The sequence below is a fragment of the Mandrillus leucophaeus genome, unplaced genomic scaffold (genome assembly GCF_000951045.1).
Source record: "Mandrillus leucophaeus isolate KB7577 unplaced genomic scaffold, Mleu.le_1.0 Scaffold141, whole genome shotgun sequence".
Taxonomy (NCBI): domain Eukaryota; kingdom Metazoa; phylum Chordata; class Mammalia; order Primates; family Cercopithecidae; genus Mandrillus; species Mandrillus leucophaeus.
Window position 1 is genome coordinate 2,299,694 of NW_012101377.1, and position 19,400 is coordinate 2,319,093.

The 19,400-nt window shown below is 52.2% G+C and overlaps 3 protein-coding genes across 8 annotated transcripts in view; 1 reads left to right on the forward strand and 2 right to left on the reverse strand.

The window, feature by feature from the left end:
• Positions 1–9,628: 9,628 nt before the first annotated feature.
• On the reverse strand, positions 9,629–12,291 carry FAM229A (family with sequence similarity 229, member A). The gene is made up of 3 exons (XM_011974052.1): positions 10,309–12,291; positions 10,081–10,227; positions 9,629–9,891 (listed from the first exon to the last, which is right to left on the reverse strand). Exons 1-3 carry the CDS (start codon positions 10,440–10,442, stop codon positions 9,789–9,791), a joined length of 384 nt encoding a protein of 127 aa, XP_011829442.1. The 5' UTR covers positions 10,443–12,291; the 3' UTR covers positions 9,629–9,788.
• Positions 10,548–12,658, forward strand: TSSK3 (testis-specific serine kinase 3). The gene is made up of 2 exons (XM_011974051.1): positions 10,548–11,193; positions 11,928–12,658. The coding sequence occupies exons 1-2, from the start codon at positions 11,049–11,051 to the stop codon at positions 12,587–12,589; spliced, it is 807 nt and encodes a 268-aa protein (XP_011829441.1). The 5' UTR covers positions 10,548–11,048; the 3' UTR covers positions 12,590–12,658.
• Positions 12,659–13,435: 777 nt separating this feature from the next.
• Positions 13,436–19,400, reverse strand: part of BSDC1 (BSD domain containing 1) — a 38,411-nt gene continuing 32,446 nt past the window's right edge. For 4 of the 6 annotated variants that reach the window (XM_011974057.1, XM_011974056.1, XM_011974055.1 and 1 more), the window contains 2 exons: positions 16,744–16,847; positions 13,436–14,986 (listed from right to left, as the gene is read on the reverse strand). In XM_011974057.1, the coding sequence (XP_011829447.1) occupies positions 14,954–14,986; positions 16,744–16,847 (137 nt within the window). In that variant the 3' untranslated portion in view covers positions 13,436–14,953. Of the gene's footprint in view, positions 16,848–17,532; positions 17,640–19,400 lie in introns of all 6 variants that reach the window. The other 2 variants (XR_001005378.1, XM_011974053.1) reach the window with 2 other exon arrangements.

Sequence of the window (19,400 nt, forward strand, 5' to 3'; positions counted from 1 at the left end):
TGCCCCAGAAACACAACTCCTTGTCCAGGCGGTGCGGGGCCGTGGCCCGGGGCCGCCTGCGGGGGAGATGGGACAGCGATCACCCCAGGAGAACACGACAGGCGGGGAGAAGGGAGCTGCCTCGGATCGGACGAGGCGGGGCACGGGCCGGGGTCACTCCTGGTCGATTTAGAAGGACGTGGAAAGGAACTGGAGGCCCCCACTGGCGCCTTCCCAAGGACCTGGGTGCCTCCTTCCCCAGCTGCCAGACCAGGGTGCTTTATCCCGCCGGCGCCTTCCCTCGGGCCCCCTCACCGGGACAGAAGAAAATTCACCACGAAGTGAGCAGTCTCGGTGAATAGCATGGTGTCCGGCCGGTCTGGCCCGACTGCGGCCTCTTTAATACCTGCCTGGGCGTGGAGGGGGAGTCCTGAAAACCCATAGTCCCCCGGGGCCTGGCTGTTTTTAGCAGAAGGCCAGGAGGCGTCAGCTGGCAGAGGGGGTGGGGGCAGAGCTGGTCTCTCTCATGAGGTCTAGTCTGGTCTGCCCCCACTAGTCGCTTCAGTGGGAGGGGGCTGGTCACCAGATCTCCAGGTTCCCCAGAGACACTCCTCCCCAGGTCCAAGGACAGAAGTGCAAGGACAGGCAGAGGCAGCAGGAGGGGCCAGGGACAGGAAGGTCAGCTGCCCATTGGAGAAACCCTTCCTTATCCCACCCAGGGCTTCCAGCCCCTGCTCACACACTTTTTTTTGAGACAGGATCTCACTTTGTCATCCAGGCTGGAGTGCAGTGGGGTGATCACAGCTCACTGCAGCCTCGACCTCCTGGGCGCCAATGATCCTCCTGCCTCAGCCCCCCAAGTAACTGGTCTACAGGCACTCACCACCACATCTGGCTAATTTTTTTTATTTTTTGTAGATACAGGGTTTCACTATGTTGCCAAGGCTGGTCTCGAACTCCTGAGCTCAAGTGAATCACCGGCCTTGGCCTCTCAAGTCTAGGATTACAGGTGAGCCTTTTTTTCTTTTCTTTTTTTTTTTTTTTGAGACGGTCTCAACTCTGTCACCCAGGCTGGAGTGCAGTGGCACAATCACTGCTCACTGCATCTTTGACCTCCCAGGGCTAACCTTCCTGCTGATGCAGGAAGATTGCTGGGATTGCAGCAGCTGGGACCACAGGCCTGCGCAACCAAGTTCAGCTAATTTTTTGTGTTTTTTTTTTTGTAGAGACAGTTTTGCCATGTTGTCTAGGCTGGTCTCAAACTCCTGGGATCAAGCAATCTGCCCGCCTCCCAATCAGCTTCCCCAAAGTGCTGGGATTGCAGGCATGAGCCGCCACTCCTGGCTGGCCTCACACGCTCCTGATGGTGTGCTCAGGCACATCTCACACCTCAAAGGGCCTCCTCTTCTCCCAGGTTTAGGCGCACCCTGACCCGCTCCCCATGACTTTCATAGGTGCCGTTTCCCTAATTCTATGCATGCTTAAATGTCAGCTCTTCAGCCAACTCTAGTTCAGGAGGCTGCTGGGGCTCTAGGATTCCCTAAACTGTCAGCAAAGTCCTGATACTTTCCTTCCCCAAAACTGAAAAGTCTTTGATCTGTTTAACCCTCTCTTTTTGCAGAAGAAGAAACTGAGGTTCACAATGGGGCAGTGAAAAGCCAAAAGTAAAACCTAAGCTTTCTACAACTCTGCCTGCTCCTACAAAAGGTGATACAACCCTTCTGTATGTCCTTGTCCAGCTCAGGGCATGAGGTTCAGGGCTTAGAGCCCAGGCTGGGCCCCGCTCCTCCCTGACCCCTGGGGATCCTAAGGAACATGCTGGCCCAGCTCCCCTTCCCACACTGCCAGTTTGGGCTATTTCCCCACCAGTGACTCACACTGGCTGCCGGGGAGAGTGGGCAGCTGTTCTGAGCCCCCAGAGCCCAGTACAGGCCCTGACTTGCCCCCCAAGTTGTGCAGCCATATTTGGGAATTTAATCTGTTTTTCCTCCTTGGGCACTCTCCTTCCCTTAATCCCTTCCTTTTTTTTCCCTGTCTTCAACCATTTTTCCATATATTCAGCCTCACCCTCCCTGATGGCTTCTTCCCACAGGCAGACAAACAGGCTCTAGTCTTTTCATATGTTTGAAAAAAAGAAAGCCCTCCCTCAGCTCCACATCCTTCTCCAGCTCCCCTCTGCAGCCAACATTCTTGAAGGAGTTGTATACACATGTTGTTTCCACTTCCTCACTCAGCCCCTGCAATCTGGCTTCCTCCCCTACCATTCCACAGGAACAGCCTGCCAAGGTCACCACTGACCTCCTTGTTGCTAAATCCAAGGGATGCTTATAAGTCTTTATCTGCCTTGACCCCTTAGCAGTGGCCAGCTTTGACACAAATACTTCTTCCTCTTTGAGATACTTTTAGGCCCTTGTATTTCTGGACACTGTGCACTTTTGATTTTCTTGCTATCTTATGGGTTGCTGCCACATGGCAAATTTCTTATCCTTTGCTCACTGCCTAATCATGGTTGTTCCCAGACCTGCTACAGTCTGTCCCCGGGGAGTCTCATCAACTCCCATGCCTTCAGCGTCCAGCCCGTGTCAGAAACTCATTTCTCTTTCTCAGTCCAGCCCTCTCCCCCACCCCACACCTGCCTTCTGGACCGCTCCTGCTGGATGTCCCATCTCTCAGGAAACAGGCTGCATACCTGCCCTCCCTCCATGTCCCCCAGCTTAGCCATCTCCCAGTTGTCTGAACCTGAAATCTGGACTTGGTTCTAGATTCTGTCCTCTCTCACCCCTTTTTTTTTTTTTTTTTTTTTTTTTTTTTTTTTTTGGTGCAGTGGTGCAGTCTTGGCTCCCTGCAACCTCTGCCTCCTGGGTTCAAGCAATTCTCCTGCCTCAGCTTCCCGAGTAGCTGGGACTACAGGCGTGCATCACCATGCCTGGCTAATTTTTATATTTTTAGTAGAGACGGGGTTTCATCATGTTGGCCAGGCTGGTCTTGAACTCCTGACCTCGCGATCCACCCTCCTCGGCCTCCCAAAGTGCTGGGATGATAGGCGTGAGCCACTGTGCCCAGCTTTTCTCACCCTTTTCATCCTCAAGCAGCTATGAAATCCTGTCCTTTCAGGACATACCTAAAATCCCATCGCTTCTCTCCATTTCCACCAACACCTGAGCCAAGGGCCCATCACCTTTCACCAGAGAGGCTGCAGCAGCCTCCTGACCTGTCTCCCTGCTGCCACTCTCAATCCCCTATGTGGTCTGTTCCTATAGGGCAGCCGGGTGTGTCTTCCCAAAATAGGAATATGTCTCCCTGCACCATGTCCTTAGCATCAAGTTCACCCAAGCCATGGCCCATGCCAACGCCAGTGTTGGGGCGTTCCTCAGTCTTTGCCTGGGTAACAGCTTCTCATCCTTCAGTTCAAGCGTCCGTTCCTCATGAGAGCCATTTCCAACCTCCCAGCCAGGCAGGTGGCTCTACTATTTCTTCTCCTCATAGCACCAAGGCCTCTCCTCTGTGGACATCACAAGCAGTCATTCACAAACTAGTCTAATCTGCAGATTCCTGAGCCCTCCTGTTCTACACCCTGGGGATGTCAGGAGGAGGACGGTCCAGCCCCTGGCCCCTGGGATGACAGGCATGAGCTGAGATCAGGAATAGATATGGACACTGAAGGCAACACAGTGGCCATGCAGGCCCTAAGGATGGGGGACTGATGGGTGGTCAGGGGAACCGCCTTTGAGGGCAATCTGCAGGGTCAGGGGAAGCTATTCCAGGCAGAAGGGACAGTGTGCTTAAGGTGGGAGGAATGTTTTGTGATGATTTGGATGTGAAGAAGCCATTGATGAGGTTTAAATAGGAAACTGACCCAGCTGCATTTGTGGTCTTTATAAAATAATTCTGGATTGGAGGAATCAAGCGAGGAAGAAAGGAGGGAAACCTGGCAGGGAGCTGCCGGAATAATCGGGTGAGTATTAAGGGGACCTGACTCAGGGCAGTGGCAGTGGATTTGGGGCAGACTGAACTGTGGTTGCCTATACTGGAGTCAGGGAAGAGGGAGGGAATGAGAATGATTCTGGTCCCCTACCCTTACGGTGGGTGGGAGAGGGCAGTGGGAGCTGGACCATCCGTATCCCCGTGGTGACCAGGCTGTTCTACCTGCGGTCCCTCATCCATCCTTTGTATTTTTTTTTATTTTCTTTCTTTTTTTTTTTTTTTTGAGTCAGTCTCGCTTTGCCGCCCAGGCTGGAGTGCAGTGGCATGATCTCAGCTCACTGTGACACCCACCTTCTGGGTTCAAGCGATCCTCCTGCCTCAGCCTCCTGAGTAGCTGGGATTACAAGCACATGCCACCATGCCTAGCTAATTTTTGTATTTTTAGTAGAGACGGGGTTTCACCATGTTGGTCAGGCTGGTCTTGAACTCCTGACCTTGTAATCTGCCTGCCTTGGCCTCCCAAAGTGCTGGGATTACAGGTGTGAGCCACCACGCCTGGCCGTCTTTTTTTCTTATATTCATGCAGTGACATGATCTCGGCTCACTGCAGCCTTGACCGTCCAGGCTCAAGCGATTCTCCTCTCACCCTCCTGAGTAGCTGTGACTACAGGCACATGCTACCACACCCAGCTAATGTTTTTGTATTTGTAGAGACACCATGTTGTCCAGGCTGGTCTTGAACCCCTGTGCTCAAAAGATCCACCTGCCTCAGCCTACCAGAGTGCTAGGATTACAGGTGTGAGCTACCACACTGGCCTCATCCTTTTTCTTTTCTTTCTTCTTTCTTTCCTTTCCCTTTCCTTATTCCCTCCCTCCCTCCCTTTCCTTCCTTTCTTCCTTCCCTTCATCTGTCTTCCTTCCTTCCTTCCTTTCTTCCTTCCTTCCTTCCTTCCTTCCTTCCTTCCTTCCTTTCTTCCTTCCTTCCTTCCTTTCTTCCTTCCTTCCTTCCTTCCTTCCTTCCTTCCTTCCTTCCTTCCTTCCTTTCTCTTTCTTTCTTTCTCTCTCTCTCTCTCTCTCTCTCTTTCTCTCTTTCTTTCTTTCTCTTTCTCTCTCTTCTCTCTCTCTCTCTTTTTCTTTTTGAGACAGAGTCTCACTCTGTTGCCCAGCCTGGAGTGCAGTGGCATGATCTTGGCTCATGGCAACCTCGACCTCCTAAACTCAGGTGATCCTCCCGCCTCAGCCTCCCAAGTAGTTGGGACTACAGGCATGTGCCACCACACTTGGCAATTTTTTTTTTTTTTTTTTGGTAGAGACAGGGTTTTGCCATGTTGCCCAGGCTGGTCTCAATCTCCTGACCTCAAGAGGTCTGCCCATCTCAGCCTCCCAAAGTGCTGGGATTACAGGCGTAAGCCACCATGCCTGGGCACCCCATCCTTTTTCTTAGGGGAGCAGATGGAGGCCCCTAAGAGGTAGAAGGCTGCTAATAAGGCCTAGGACTAGGCAGAGGGGAGGAGAAGGGGAAGCTGGGTCCGAGTCCCGATGTGATGAGGTTTCAGGGAAAGTGGCATCTGGGGTTTCCTCAGAGCCTGGAAATTCCACTGTTTCCGGCTCCACTCTGAGACCCCCAAATCCTGAGATGCTCAAACCCTGGGGCCCAGTCCTTACAAGTCCTGGGGGCCCTCTAGGGGATGTGAGTCTGTATCAGGAGGTCCACAATCCCCTGACAAGTCCCAAGGTGGTGAGTAGGATCCTTGACTGTCCCTAATGCCAATGTGCACTTCGGGTGAGGCAGACCCCACGCCTGTTCCCTGCATGATCCCATGTCATCCTCATGTAATCCTTGGAGGCACATAGCTTATTTATCCCCATGGCACCTATGAGACTTCAAGGGGTTAAGGAACTTGCTCAAATTTGCACGGCTAGGGTGAGGCAGAGTGAGGATTTGAACCAAGGTTTGACTGACATCAGAGTCTGTGCTTTTAACTCCTGTGCTATATTAAGTCTGGCGACCCCCCTGGTTGATTGGCTCAGTAAGAGGAGGAGGATTTGTGGGGGATTTGCTTGTGGTTGGGGTGGCTGTCCCCCTCTCATATCAAGCGATGGGAAAGGGTAGCACTGACGTCAATTATTGCCATGGTGATACAGCAACCCTTTCCCTGCTGTCTCCATGGTAACCTGGGGGGTCCATCTGTACTTCGCCCCCTCCTTCTAAAAGGGGGTCCCTTAGGGAGGGGCTGGCTAATAAGGTGTCTGAGAAAGAAGTCAGGGAAGGCAGTGATTCGAGCATCCCCCTTTGCCTGGCCCCTCCCCATTCCTCAGGCCCAGAGAGTAAGGCTGGGATCTACATTGGGTCCTGCACTGGGGTCTGGGGACAGATGTACCCTTTAGGGTAAGGGAGGCAGCTCTGTCTTTGCTACCTGGGGATTCCCCTGGAAATTCCCCTGCCCCCAATCCCCCCACCAAGTTCTTAGGCTCCTGAACAGAACTGCTAGGAAGTTGGCAGAGAGAGACAAGAGGGTTTCCTCAGCCCTCTTCAGGGCTGGACATCACCCAACCCCTGGGGACAGTGTCTTTGGCTGTCTGGCTCTCTGCTGCCCCTTGAAGCCAAAGGTAGGAGCAGCAGCCATAGCAGTCTCTCTTGCTTATCAAGTGGTAGCTGTGGCAGTGATTCTTGCGTGGTGCTATACATAGAGGTCCTTGCTGAAACTTTCCACCAGGTGTCAATTAACCCCACTTTACAGATTTGAAGATGGAGGCTCAGAGGGGCTAAGTAACTAGCTCAAGATTGCACAGTTAGAAAAACAGAGTCAGGGCCGGGCACGGTGGCTCACACCTGTAATCCCAGCACTTTGGGAGGCCGAGGCGGGCGGATCACGAGGTCAGGAGATCAAGACCATCCTGGCTAACACGGTGAAACCCTGTCTCTACTAAAAAATACAAAAAAAAAAAAACAGAGTCAGGACCTGAACTCAGCACTAGTTTCGGCCAGTGGCTTTTCCAGTGAGAAGGAGGAAGAAGAAACAGAGACCAGGATGGAAGAGAAGAGAAATAGGAGAGTGAAGTGACCCAGCTAGGAACCTGTCATACTCTGCCTGCCTGCAGAACAAAATTCAGACTCCTTCACCTGGTATGCAAAGGTCTCCTTGATCCAGCTTCTCTTCTATTAACCCATTCCTGGATCCCCTGCATTCTACGCTCTGAAAGGGAAAATGATGTCAAATTCAGGCCTGGATTCTCAGTACCAGCCATGGCCCAGGAAGGTGTTGACGAAAATTGATGAACTGAGTTTCTTGAACTTGTCCTTCACTTTCCTGCCTCCAGGCCTTTACCCACAATGCTTCCTCCCCAAAGGGAATGCCCTTCCCCTTGCTCATGGACATTCTAGAGCTAACTAGTCCCACTGGCAAGGACTGCATCTAGAATCTTTGTATCCTTCACAAATCAGGCATGTGGGACGTGGCAGTAACTGGTTCTAATTTTTTTTTTTTTTTTTCTTTGAGATGCAGTCTCACTCTGTCACCCAGGCTGGAGTGCAGTGGCGCGATCTCGTCTAACTGCAAGCTCCACCTCCCGGGTTCACACCATTCTCCTGCCTCAGCCTCCCGAGTAGCTGAGACTACAGGCTTCTGCCACCATGCCTGGCTATTTTTTTTGTATTTTTAGTAGAGATGGGTTTCACCATGTTATCCAGGATGGTCTCGATCTCCCGACCTTATGATTCACCCGCCTCGGCCTCGCAAAGTGCTAGGATTACAGGTGTGAGCCACCGCACCTGTTCTAATTTTTTTTAGAGTCAGCATCTCACTCTGTTGCTCTGGCTGGAGTGCAGTGGTGTGAACTTGGCTCATTGCAGCCTCAAACTCCTGGGCTTAAGCAATCCTCCTGCCTCAGGCTCCCCAGTAGCTAGGACTACAGGCACATGTCATCATACCTGGTTTTTGGGTTTTGTTTCGTTTTTAGAGATGGGATCCTGCTGTTTTCCATGCTGGTCTTGAACTCCTGGGCTTAAGTGATCCTCGTGCCTCAGCCTCCCAAAGTGCTGGGATTACAGGCCTGAGCCACCATGCCTGGCCTATTTTTTTTTTTTTTTAAGGAAAGGAAGGTTGAGAAGACAGGAGAAAGGCAGTGGGAGAGATGGGAGAAAAAAAAAAAAGGAAGAATGAGAAGGATTCACTATTTGGGGGCTGGTAGAGTCCAAAGAGACCAGCTGATGCCTTTTTTTTTTTTTTTTTTTAATTAAAAAAAACCAGTGAGGAAATAGGCCCTTTTAATAAGCCTCCTACATGGGGACTGCCTGGGACAGCATTTTATGTGGAAACTGAGAAGGGTATCCCTTTTGGGTGACTGTGGAATTCTAAGGTGCTGTAGGGAGAGTCTGGACTTCTCTACCCCATGAGGATTAGATGCGGGTGTTGAATTAATTGTCCTTAGATCTCAGGGTACAGGAGACTGAACCTAACCTTTAGGTTACACTCCCTCCATACAAAATTGGAAAGCAGAATATACGGGCTCATTAAAGCAAAATTGGAAAGTAGAAAATAGTTGCTTAAATACTACCACTTCCGGGCAGGCTTCCTGTCATGGGCCCCTCCGAGGGTAGATCTTAGGGCATGTGGTCTGAGGATGCCAAGGAGTGTGCTAGTGTCACTTCTCATTGGGGGAACTGAGTCTCAAAGGCTCAGTTCACTCATCTGTAAAATAGGAAGTTAAACCAACTTCTTTCTTTCTCTTTCTTTTTTTTCTTTTTTTTGATAGAGTCTTGCTCTGTTGCCCAGGCTGGAGTGCAGTGGCATGATCTTAGCTCACTGCAACCTCTGCCTTCTGGGTTCAAGTGATTCTCCTGCCTCAGCCTCCCGAGTAGCTAGGATTACAGGTGTGTACCACCACACCCAGCTAATTTTTATATTTTTAGTAGAGATGGGGTGTCACCATGTTGGCCAGGCTGGTCTCAAACTCCTGACCTCGTGATCCACCTGCCTTGGCCTCCCAAAGTGCTGGGATTACAGGCGTCAGCCAGCATGACCAGCAAGCCAAGGTTTTTCAAATGGCCTCTCCCCCAGTCTTTTTATGATCCCTTCTGTCCTAGGAGAAACCAAGTCTCAGGATGGACTAGGGCAGCTCCAAACCCTTCCAACAAGGAAGGCCCCAGGCGCCTAGGACCGCAAAGAGCAAGTCCCAGAACCATCTTCTGGCTGGAGAGGATTAAAATGGGCCTGGTGGGGCGTCTGTAGTCTCAGCTACTCGGGAGGCTGAGGCAGGAGAATTGTTTGAACCTGGGAGGCGGAGGTTGCAGTGAGCAGAGATCGCGCCATTGCACTCCAGCCTGGGAAACAGCGAGACTTCGTCTCAAAAAATATGTATAATAATAAATAAATAAATAAATAATGGGCCTGGTGTGGGTGGCCACTGGCTGTATTCTATGTTACTTGTCGGCCCACCTCTCCCTCCTGTCCCCCACTTCTGTGGGTCACTGGGGTCCAGCACAGTGATGTGAATTTCACCAGAGAACTAGGAGAGGGTTAGAGAGATCTCGGACAAGGGCAGGGCCCCAGGGGAAAGGTTGCCCAGCAAAAAATGGGAGGAGCGAAGTGGCATAGGTTGAAAGGTGGAAGGGCAGGCCCCTGGGGCTGTGTCCAAGCGAGGAGGCCGCGGAAGGGAAAGTGTTATTGGACTGGACAGAGCAGCTAGTGGGCCCGACGGATAGACATACACTGCCAGCCCGGAGTGGAAAGAACAGTTTATGCTGTGCTTTATTAAAATGTGCATCATTTATTTTAAAATGTGCATCATTGTCTCGTGCTCGGCGCATGCGACCTCAGCGTGGTGGCCCGCGGGGGGGCCTCGTTCCCGCCCAGCTCCCGCGGAGCCGCAGGGAGCAGGCGCACTCACGTGGCGCGGGCCCGGGGGCTCCCGCCCATGGCCAGGTAGACGTCGATGGGCACGTGCAGCAGCGTCAGGCAGTGGCATCCGGGGCAGCGACGAAGCGGCCTGGGGAAAGCGGGGCGCGACAGGGGGCGCTGAGGCGGGGGCCCGGCCCATCCTGTGGGGCACATCCAGGGAGTGCACCTGGGTCCCCGGGGGTCCGGACGTGGATGCGGGGACCTGACTGCTGGGGGCGCCAAGTGGGACCGAGGGCGGGGCCGCGGGACGGGCGGAGGGGGTTGGCGCGGGCCTCACCTGACCGGGTTGTGCTCCGTCGCTACCGCCTCCGGGCTGTCCTGGGACTCGGGGGAGGCGGCAAGGCCACGGGAGTCTCCGGCCTCAATGGGGAATCTCCGACCCTGCGGGGGCTCCTGGGCGCTCATGTCCAGGCCCCGGGGCGCTCTGCGCGGGGAGTGGCGGTCAGGCCTCTCCCGGGCAGCCGGGCGCCGCCGCCTCGCGCCCGCCCCCTGGGCCGTCGCTCACCTCCCGGAGGCTGAGACCGGTCCCAGGCTGGAAGCAGCTGCCCGAGCCCTGGCCGCGGGAGAACGCTCCGGTCCAGGCGGAGCCGGGCAGGTCTCTGCGGCGGGCCCGGACCCGGGCGTCGAGGAGGGCAGCATTGTGACCCGGGCCGCGGCACGCTGACCTCACAGAACCCGTTCCTCCCACTGGAGAACCCCCAACGGCGCCCCCGGCCGCCCCTGGCACTCAGCGCGGGCCGGAACCGGGGACTGGAGGGATCTGGCCATGGCGCCTGGAGACGGGGTAGCGCAGACCCCAGCCACCCGATGGGGGCGCAGCAGGCCAGGGCAACCCGCCGCGAGGCGGCGTCCACGCCAAGGAGCTGAGCCTTCCCGGCCCACACAGACGCCGAGGAGCGCCCTCCCAGACGGGGCTACGACTCAGTGCCTGGCGCGGGGGCGGGCTCGGCGGTGACTTAATCCGGGCTGGGTTTGGTGGTGGTAGTGAGGGCAGGCAGGGGCACTGCCCATTTTGGCCAAGGGTCACACAGCATTTACATCACAATTGCGCCGGAGCTTAAAAATGTCTGGCCCTCTCCCTCCCCACCACCCGCGGCTGTGTCCAGACAATGTTCTAACGCTGGGGGCGGCTGCGGATGAAGTCCTTGGGGAGAAAAGGAGCAGGCCAAAGGCGATGGTGGAGTAGAGCTGCCTCGCAGAGGCAGCATGAGCTGAGAGGGTGATAGGAAGGAGGCGCTAGACAGGATGGAGGACTTTCTGCTCTCCAATGGGTACCAGCTGGGCAAGACCATTGGGGAAGGGACCTACTCAAAAGTCAAAGAAGCATTTTCCAAAAAACACCAAAGAAAAGTGGCAATTAAAGTTATAGACAAGATGGGAGGGCCAGAAGGTGAGCTGGGGCCCCTTTGGAGGGAAGGAGGGCTGGCTGAAGGCGGTGGGTGCTTCCTCCTGTTGAAAAGATCATTCGATCACTCCCTGCGCCCACTGGCCTGGAACCAAGCAAGCCGGATGGCAGCTCTGGAGTGGGTCAGTGGGTAACAGGGATTCTGGGAGTCCAGGAACATTACACCCCCCAAAATGCAAGATTAAAGTGGCATGAGGTGAAGGATCCTCAGAGGCAAAACCTGAGCCAGGCTTTCCTTTCCGGCAGGGGAACAGAGACTGGCAGAGGCCACAGCCAGGGCTAGTAGAGAACAGGGGCTGGTGCCAAGGCCCGTGGAGATGGGAAAAAGGAAGACAGGGCTCATGGAAAGAACTACGGGGTCAGGGGACAGCGGCGGGAGGAGCTGGCTCACCAGCCTGTGGACAAATCAGGCCTGATAATTTGATTCTGTGGCTTTGTCTAAAAGCACCTAAAGCACCTTGATATCCAGTCTCACAGACTGCTCAACAGTCCACGAGGCTGGTGGGAGTGGTTCTTTTTTGAATGATACACTAATGACAAAAATAATAGAAGTAAACATTCTTTGCAATGTCCAAGCAGCTAGACACATTTAAGACCATTAAGGGAGCCAAGAAAGAAGACCCAGACAAGGTGGGCAGAAGTTGGAAGGCAGGAGACAGGTGTGAGGAGGTGGGCCTTTCTGATCTGCCAGCCCATCTCTCCTCCCCTTACTTCCTCAGAGTTTATCCAGAGATTCCTGCCTCGGGAGCTCCAAATTGTCCGTACCCTGGAACACAAGAACATCATCCAGGTGTATGAGATGCTGGAGTCTGCCGACGGGAAAATCTGCCTGGTGATGGAGCTGGCTGAGGGAGGGGATGTCTTTGACTGCGTGCTGAATGGGGGGCCATTGCCTGAGAGCCGGGCCAAGGCCCTCTTCCGTCAGATGGTTGAGGCCATCCGCTACTGCCATGGCTGTGGTGTGGCCCACCGGGACCTCAAATGTGAGAACGCCTTGTTGCAGGGCTTCAACCTGAAGCTGACTGACTTTGGCTTTGCCAAGGTGTTGCCCAAGTCGCGCCGGGAGCTGAGCCAGACCTTCTGCGGCAGCACAGCCTATGCCGCCCCTGAGGTGCTGCAGGGCATTCCCCATGATAGCAAGAAAGGTGATGTCTGGAGCATGGGTGTGGTCCTGTATGTCATGCTCTGTGCCAGCCTACCTTTTGATGACACAGACATCCCCAAGATGCTGTGGCAGCAGCAGAAGGGGGTGTCCTTCCCCACTCATCTGAGCATCTCGGCCGATTGCCAGGACCTGCTCAAGAGGCTCCTGGAACCTGACATGATCCTCCGGCCTTCAATTGAAGAAGTTAGTTGGCATCCATGGCTAGCAAGCACTTGATAAAAGCAATGGCAAGTGCTCCCCAATAAAGTAGGGGGAGAAAGCAAACCCAAAAATCCGCTTCTAAAATAGTGATATATATTTTACGCCTTAAGTTTACTTATCCTAAAACTTACATCTACTGGAGCCTTACTACCACTCTTTCCTTTTAGAGATCTTCATGGAATCAAAGGGCCTCATTCAGACTTGCTTTTTTTTTTTTTTTTCTCCTTGCTCTGTCGCCCAGGCTGGAGTGCAGTGGCACGATTCCAGCTCACTGCAACTCTGCTTCTCAGGTTCAAGCGATTCTCCTGCCTCAGCCTCCCTAGTAGCTGGGATTACAGGCACCTACCACCACACCTGGCTATTTCTGTATTTTTAGCAGAGATGGGGTTTCATCATGTTGGCCAGGCTGGTCTCGAACTCCTGACCTTAAGTGGAGGCCTGCCTCGGCCTCCCAAAGTGCTGGGATTACAGGCGTGAGCCACCAGTGCCTGGTCTGACAAGTGATTTTCATACTAAAGTTAATTAAAATAGACCCCAGAATCATATACAAACAGGGGGAGGAGAGGAGAAAAACGACCAAGAACAACTGAAGCCATTGTTGTTGCAACTTCCTTTCCAAAGAAAAGCAGAGGTGTCGGGAGTGCAGAGATGGCCTCCCGACTCCTTGTCCCAGTGAGAGGCCTGTTGGGAGCCCTGTCCCTTTCTTATCCCAAAGGCAAAGCTGAATCTGGGATGAGGACAAGCGATGTCCTCTAGACCCAGGCTATCCCTCTACCCTGTTTCTGGCTCCAAGTGGGAAGCCAGTCCTGCCCTGGCCCAGTGCAGCTGCCAAGGGGACAAAAACAGACCCCAGACACCTTCCAGCTTTGGTTGAATCACTTTAATGCTGTTAACGGCAAGTCTGTAAAAGGTTCAGGACAAAGTTCTTTTTTCTTTCTTTTTTAATTATAAAACTAACAGCTGTTAGAATCTTTTTTTTTTTTTCCTTTTTTCTTTTCCCAGCTACAAAATACTCTGGGGAGATGCATTATAATTTAAAATATATAATATTGCACAAACAACCAAAAAGTTAATTAAACTAAAGAAATAATTACAAAGAGAAAAACCCCATCCCGTCAAAAAAAAGATTCAGCATTCTCTCCAACCCACCCCCTCACTGAAGGTTTGAAGTAGAAGTGACCCCACTCTCTCGGTGTCCCTGACCACGATCCCTTTCACTCGCTGGTGAGCACACCAGATTAGGTACAAGAATCACCAGAGCAGCATCGTGAAGCACCAGGCTCTCCAGAGATTCCTGCAGCCCCTCATTCCCCCAGAGGTGCAGCTTTACCAGACTGGAGGGTGAGAGCGCAAAGGCTGGGTCTGTCTTCAGGAAGAAGAGCTTTTGCAGAAGCCTGATGAGAGTTTCAAGTTCACCCCCAGGATAGCCCTTCCAGAAGCAGAAGGGCTGAGGCGGAGAAGCTAGGCTTACCAGAGTTGTAAGTACTCGGCTGTGATCACCGCTCTGTACCGCTGGTAGCTGTTTTGTGTCCTAAGCTACAGGGGAGTTGAGGTGGGTAGCTGGTTGGACAAGGTATCCTGCCAGGCAACACACAGAAGGGCCTCAAGTGGCCCCCTCCCTTCTTGGGGAGGGGAAGAAATGCAAGAGCGAACTCCCGCAGGTGGCACAGCTGGGCTAAGGACTTGGGTGCATCTGACATGAAGAAGCCCTGGGAAGGCATAGGGACAGACCAGCGTGGGCTGGAGGAAAGGAAGGAGGTGGGTCAGGGTTTGGTCTCTGGATTCTGAACCCCAAAGGAGCCTTTCCAGGAATGGAAAATGCCTGGGAAGGGGAGATTCCCAAGAGAGGAGAGGCAAATTTCCCAGAGGTAAGTGCATCTTACCCACTGGGATAGGAACCAAAATGTGTTTGCTGTCCCTGTTTAGCCAAGGGTAGGTGGCGTGGCCCTCCCTGCCTGCTTATGGTGGACAGTGTGTGTTGTCTCGGCTTCCTCCGAGAGACTGGTGGTTTAGCTTCTGTCTACACAGGCAGAAGGGCTAGAACTATCCCTTGGGACTTCCCAGCAGGAGTCCTCAGGAACACTGGGTGTTCAGCAGAAAAAACACAGGCTCTTCTGGTGACGGGGGATAGGTTTCCTCTCCCTCGGGTCATCCTATTGTTGGCACAAGTCAGAGTTCCTGGCCGGGATTTAGAGAGCCCCTTTCCAGGCATGAGCAGAGGCCCAGAGGGCCAGCAGGGAGCCACCAGAATCTGTGCCCAGAGCTCTGGTTGGCAAAGGAGATTTGGGGGGACATTCTCAGAGTCTTCCAGGGCTGGGCTGAGACGAACGAGGGAGGCGAGAGATGCCATGGGTGGGGGAGCTGCTCCCTCTGGCTCCCTTACTCCCAGTCCTCCCACTCTACATCTTCCAGCTGCAGATGGGAGGGGGTAATGGAGATCACAAACACATAGTTACTCCTGAGTCAGGCCCAGACCTAACCTCCCCTTGCTGAGCAGAGCCACCTCCCATCCCCTACCTTAGGCCATACTCTGCCCCCTACTGAGAGTGAACCCCTAGTCTTAAGGAATGTGTCTGAGGGGCAGAGCTGCCCTCTGCTTGAGGGGTGGGCCTGCTGCTCTGATTATTTCAGACCTAAAGGAAACGCTTCCGACAACCAACACCAGACACCACAAGGTGATGGCTGCCTACAGGAACCAAGTCAGCCCCAGTCCTTTAAGGAGAACTTGCCTCCTGCTGAGCAGATAATGCCATGGCTCTGAGATGCAGATAATTAGGAGGCCTGAGCAGATACTTGGCCTTGGTCACAAAAGAACAGTGTAATCAAGGGCAAGTTACTTAGCCTTTGGGTGAATGGGGGCCACTCTCCAAGTGGCACTATGGTTAAAAACAGAGGTGGCAGTGGCCTAAGGTGCCCACTAGGTCTTCACTAGGGGCACCAACACCCTAATTCCCAGCTCAAGTCTCCCCACAGAACCTTTTCTTGCTTTGTTCCTACTCTTGGCCTGCTGTCGGCTAAGCCCTGGTATAAGAGGTTCTAGAATGCTCAGGTGTATTGCAATCAGGTTTTAAAGGGGGCTGCAAAGACACAAAAAGTCAGCAAGCCCCTGTGGCCTGACAGGGCACTATAGGCCTTCTCTGTCCTGAGTATAGTGAGGTAGTCACAAGTGCAAAATACTCCTGTAGACAGAATACTCCCCCAAGGCTTCAGTTTCCCGTCATGAAAAAGGAGGCCCTTCACAGGTCTCTCTAATCTGTCCACCTCTTTCTAACAGGCTCATGAGTTACACGATGGAAGGACTCATGTGGTTCTTATGTGACAGTGGAAGTAATGCTGACATGAATCAGATATCTGGGCTGCAGCCTCAGTCCTGTCATTAATTAGCTGGGAGAGCTTTGGACTGTTCCAGCCTCTGAATCTAAATGAGCCACTTTTGATTCTGAGAGGTAGTGAAGAATAACAGTACTAAGGCCTCTTTGAGCTGAATAACTGGAATGGGTTTTGTGGGGTTTATCACTAATGTCTCCTGAGTGCCACCATGTCTCAGGCACTAGCCCTAAGGTGTCTACATGGATCACCTCATTACAGCTTATAAGCCAGGTCTTATAATAATCAATTCCATGTTTTAGATGAGGAATCAGGGGCTTAGGTTAAGTAACTTGCCCTTGATCACACTGGTCTTTTGTCTCCAAGGCCAAGTATATACTCAGGCCTCATACCTGGGGACCACAACTCAGAAGGTCAGGTAGGGTTTGATGTCTTTTTTTTTTCAAAAATAGAAATGGGGTCTCACTATATTGGCCAGGCTGATCTTGAACTCCTGGCCTCAAGCAATCCTCCCACCTTGGCCTCCCAAAGTGTTGGGATTACAGGCGTGAGCCACCGCGCCCAGCACGGCATCTGTTTTCTTAAGCAGTTTCTCAGGCAATTTTAATACAGAGCTAATGTCAAGAACTCTCCCCTCTATCTACCCTGGAACTGAGGGGAAGTGGAGCCTACCGATGACCACTGTTGTGGATCTGAGCAGGAAGCTCCAGCTCCTTTCCCACAACCTATCACCTCAGACAGGAGCAGTGACCCTCCTGAGGGGACAGCTGGGCTGGCTGGGGAGAGTTCTCACATCCAGGACCATTAGGCTCGCGTCCCTCTGACCCACCAGGCCCACTCACCTCCCCAGAGGCATCCACTTTGGAAAGTGCCATCTGCACTTCCTCTTCGGTCATGTCCAAGTCAAAGTCTTTCTCCCAGTCCTCACTGATGTCTGTGCTTGAGCCTGGAACCACGAGCCACAGTGTGAAAAGCAGGAGGAGGCAGGGAAGGGACACTTGAAGAGGGTGTAGCTGGGGAGATAGCACGCTTTAAAAGGGTCTCACAAATACACAAGTCTTTACATTCTGTGTTCACTCTGGCACAGCAATCCCACTTTTTTGTTTTGTTTTGTTTTCTTAGATGGAGTCTCGCTCTGTCGCCCAGGCTGGAGTGCAGTGGTACGATCTTGGCCCACTGCAACCTCCGCTTCCCAGGTTCAAGCGATTCTCCTGCCTCAGCCTCCCAAGTAGCTGGGACTACAGGAACATGACCCCATGCCCAGCTAATTTTTGTATTTTTAGTAGAGACAGGGTTTCACCATGTTGGCCAGGCTGGTTTCAAACTCCTGACCTCAATGATCCGCCCGCCTCGGCCTCCCAAAGTGCTGCAATAACAGGCGTGAGCCACGGCGCCTCGTCCCCACTTTTAAGAATCTATTCTAAGGAAAAATCCTGGATTCAGTCAGGAATTTAGCAAAGAGTGTTCACTGCAGTGCTGTCATAGTGATGGAAACCTAGAAACAATCTGAAAGTCCACTGACAGGGAATTAGACAAGTAAATAGTGAGTTACATGATGGAACACTATAGGCTGTCAGAGGTTAGGCTGGAGAAGAACTTTACATCCATGCCAAACAGCCTTAAACTATTACCTCAGAAAAAGCAGGCTACTAAAGAGTGGAGAAGCACTGTGGCTCAGAGGCTCCGAGAGTCACAGAAATCTTCCAGAGGAAATAAACAGTGAACTGAGACCTTGTCTCTAGAAAAAAATTTAAAAATTAGCCAGGCATGGTAGTGCACACCTGAGGACCAGCTACTCAGGAGGCTGAGGTGTGATGATCACTTGAGCCCAGTTCAAGGCTGCAGTGAGCTATGATCATGCCACTGGTGACAGTGCAAAACCCTGTCTCTAAACAAAACAAAAACCTCCCCTCAAACCCAAAACAGTGAACCTCTTCCTCCTCACTCCATTCTGCCCATACTAATCCTGTTCCTCCAGAAACACACCAGGCGCATTCCCAACTTAGGGCTTTTGCATGGGCTGTTCCCTGCACCTGGAACTCATCTCCTCAGATACCCACAAGACCAACTTGTCACCTCCTTCACGCCATTGCTCAAATCTCACCTTCTAGATGTGGTCTACACTGACCATCCTAAAGAGCAACCGATCATCACCCTCACTCTGTTCTAGTTTTTTGTTTTTTTTGTTTGTTTGTTTTGTTTTTTTTGAGACCGAGTCTCGCTCTGTCATCCAGGCTGGAGTGTAGTGGCACAATCTCAGCTCACTGCAACCTCTGCCTCCTGGGTTCAAGAGATTCTCTTGCCTCAGCCTCCTGAGTAGCTGGGATTACAAAGACACCTGCTACCACGTCCAGCTAATTTTTGTATTTATTTATTTTTGAAACAGTCTCACTCTGTCGCCTAGGCTAGAGTGCAGTGGTGCAATCCTGGCTCACTGCAACCTCCGCCTCGCAGGTTCAAGTGATTCTCCTGCCTCAGCCTCCTGAGTAGCTGAGATTACAGATGCGCACCACCATGTCTGGCTAACTTTTGTATCTTTAGTAGAAACAGGGTTTCACCATGTTTGCCAGGCTGGTCTCAAACTCCTGACCTTAGCTGATCCGCCCGCTTCGACCTCCCAAAGTATTGGGATTATAGACGAGAGCCACCACGCCTGGCTCTGGATTGATCTTTTTTCCATTGTAGTGATCACTTCTAACATATTACATAATCAGACTTAATATGTTTATTGTCTATTAATAGAGGAGTTAGAATATGAGCCCTATGAGGGCAGGGATCTTTTGTTTTGTTCTCTTATGTATTTCAAGTTCTTAGAACACATAGTTGGCACTCAATAGTCACAGACCCTTTCTGTAAACCAGGGGTTGGCAAACTATGGCCCATGGATCAAATCCAGCCATGTCACATCATTTGTTTACATACTGTCTATGGCTGCTTTCATGCTACAAGAGCGGAGATCAGTAATTTCAACTGCATGGCCCAAAAAGCCTAAAATATTTATGGTCTGGTCCTATACAGAAAAAGTTTACCACCCCCTGCTCTGTGTGATTCTGATGCCTGTCTGTACTATTTGACGATCATTGCTCTAAACATTCATATTTGGCTATGACTTCTTATAGGCAATATTAAAAGTGTATATATAAAAGTTATTAAGAAGCAAACTACACAAATAGTTCCGTTCAATAAAGCATGTACAGTATCATTCCAGCTTTAAAATGTGCCCACAGGCCAGGCGTGGTGGCTCAAACCTGTAATCCCAGCACTTTGGGAGGCCGAGACAGGCGGATCACAAGGTCAGGAGATTGAGACCATCCTGGCTAACTCGGTGAAACCCTGTCTCTACTAAAAAATACAAAAAACTAGCCAGGCAAGGTGGCGGGCGCCTGTAGTCCCAGCTATTTGGGAGGCTGAGGCAGGAGAATGGCATAAACCCGGGAGGCAGAGCTTGCAGTGAGCTGAGATCTCGCCACTGCACTCCAGCCTGGGTGACAGAGCGAGA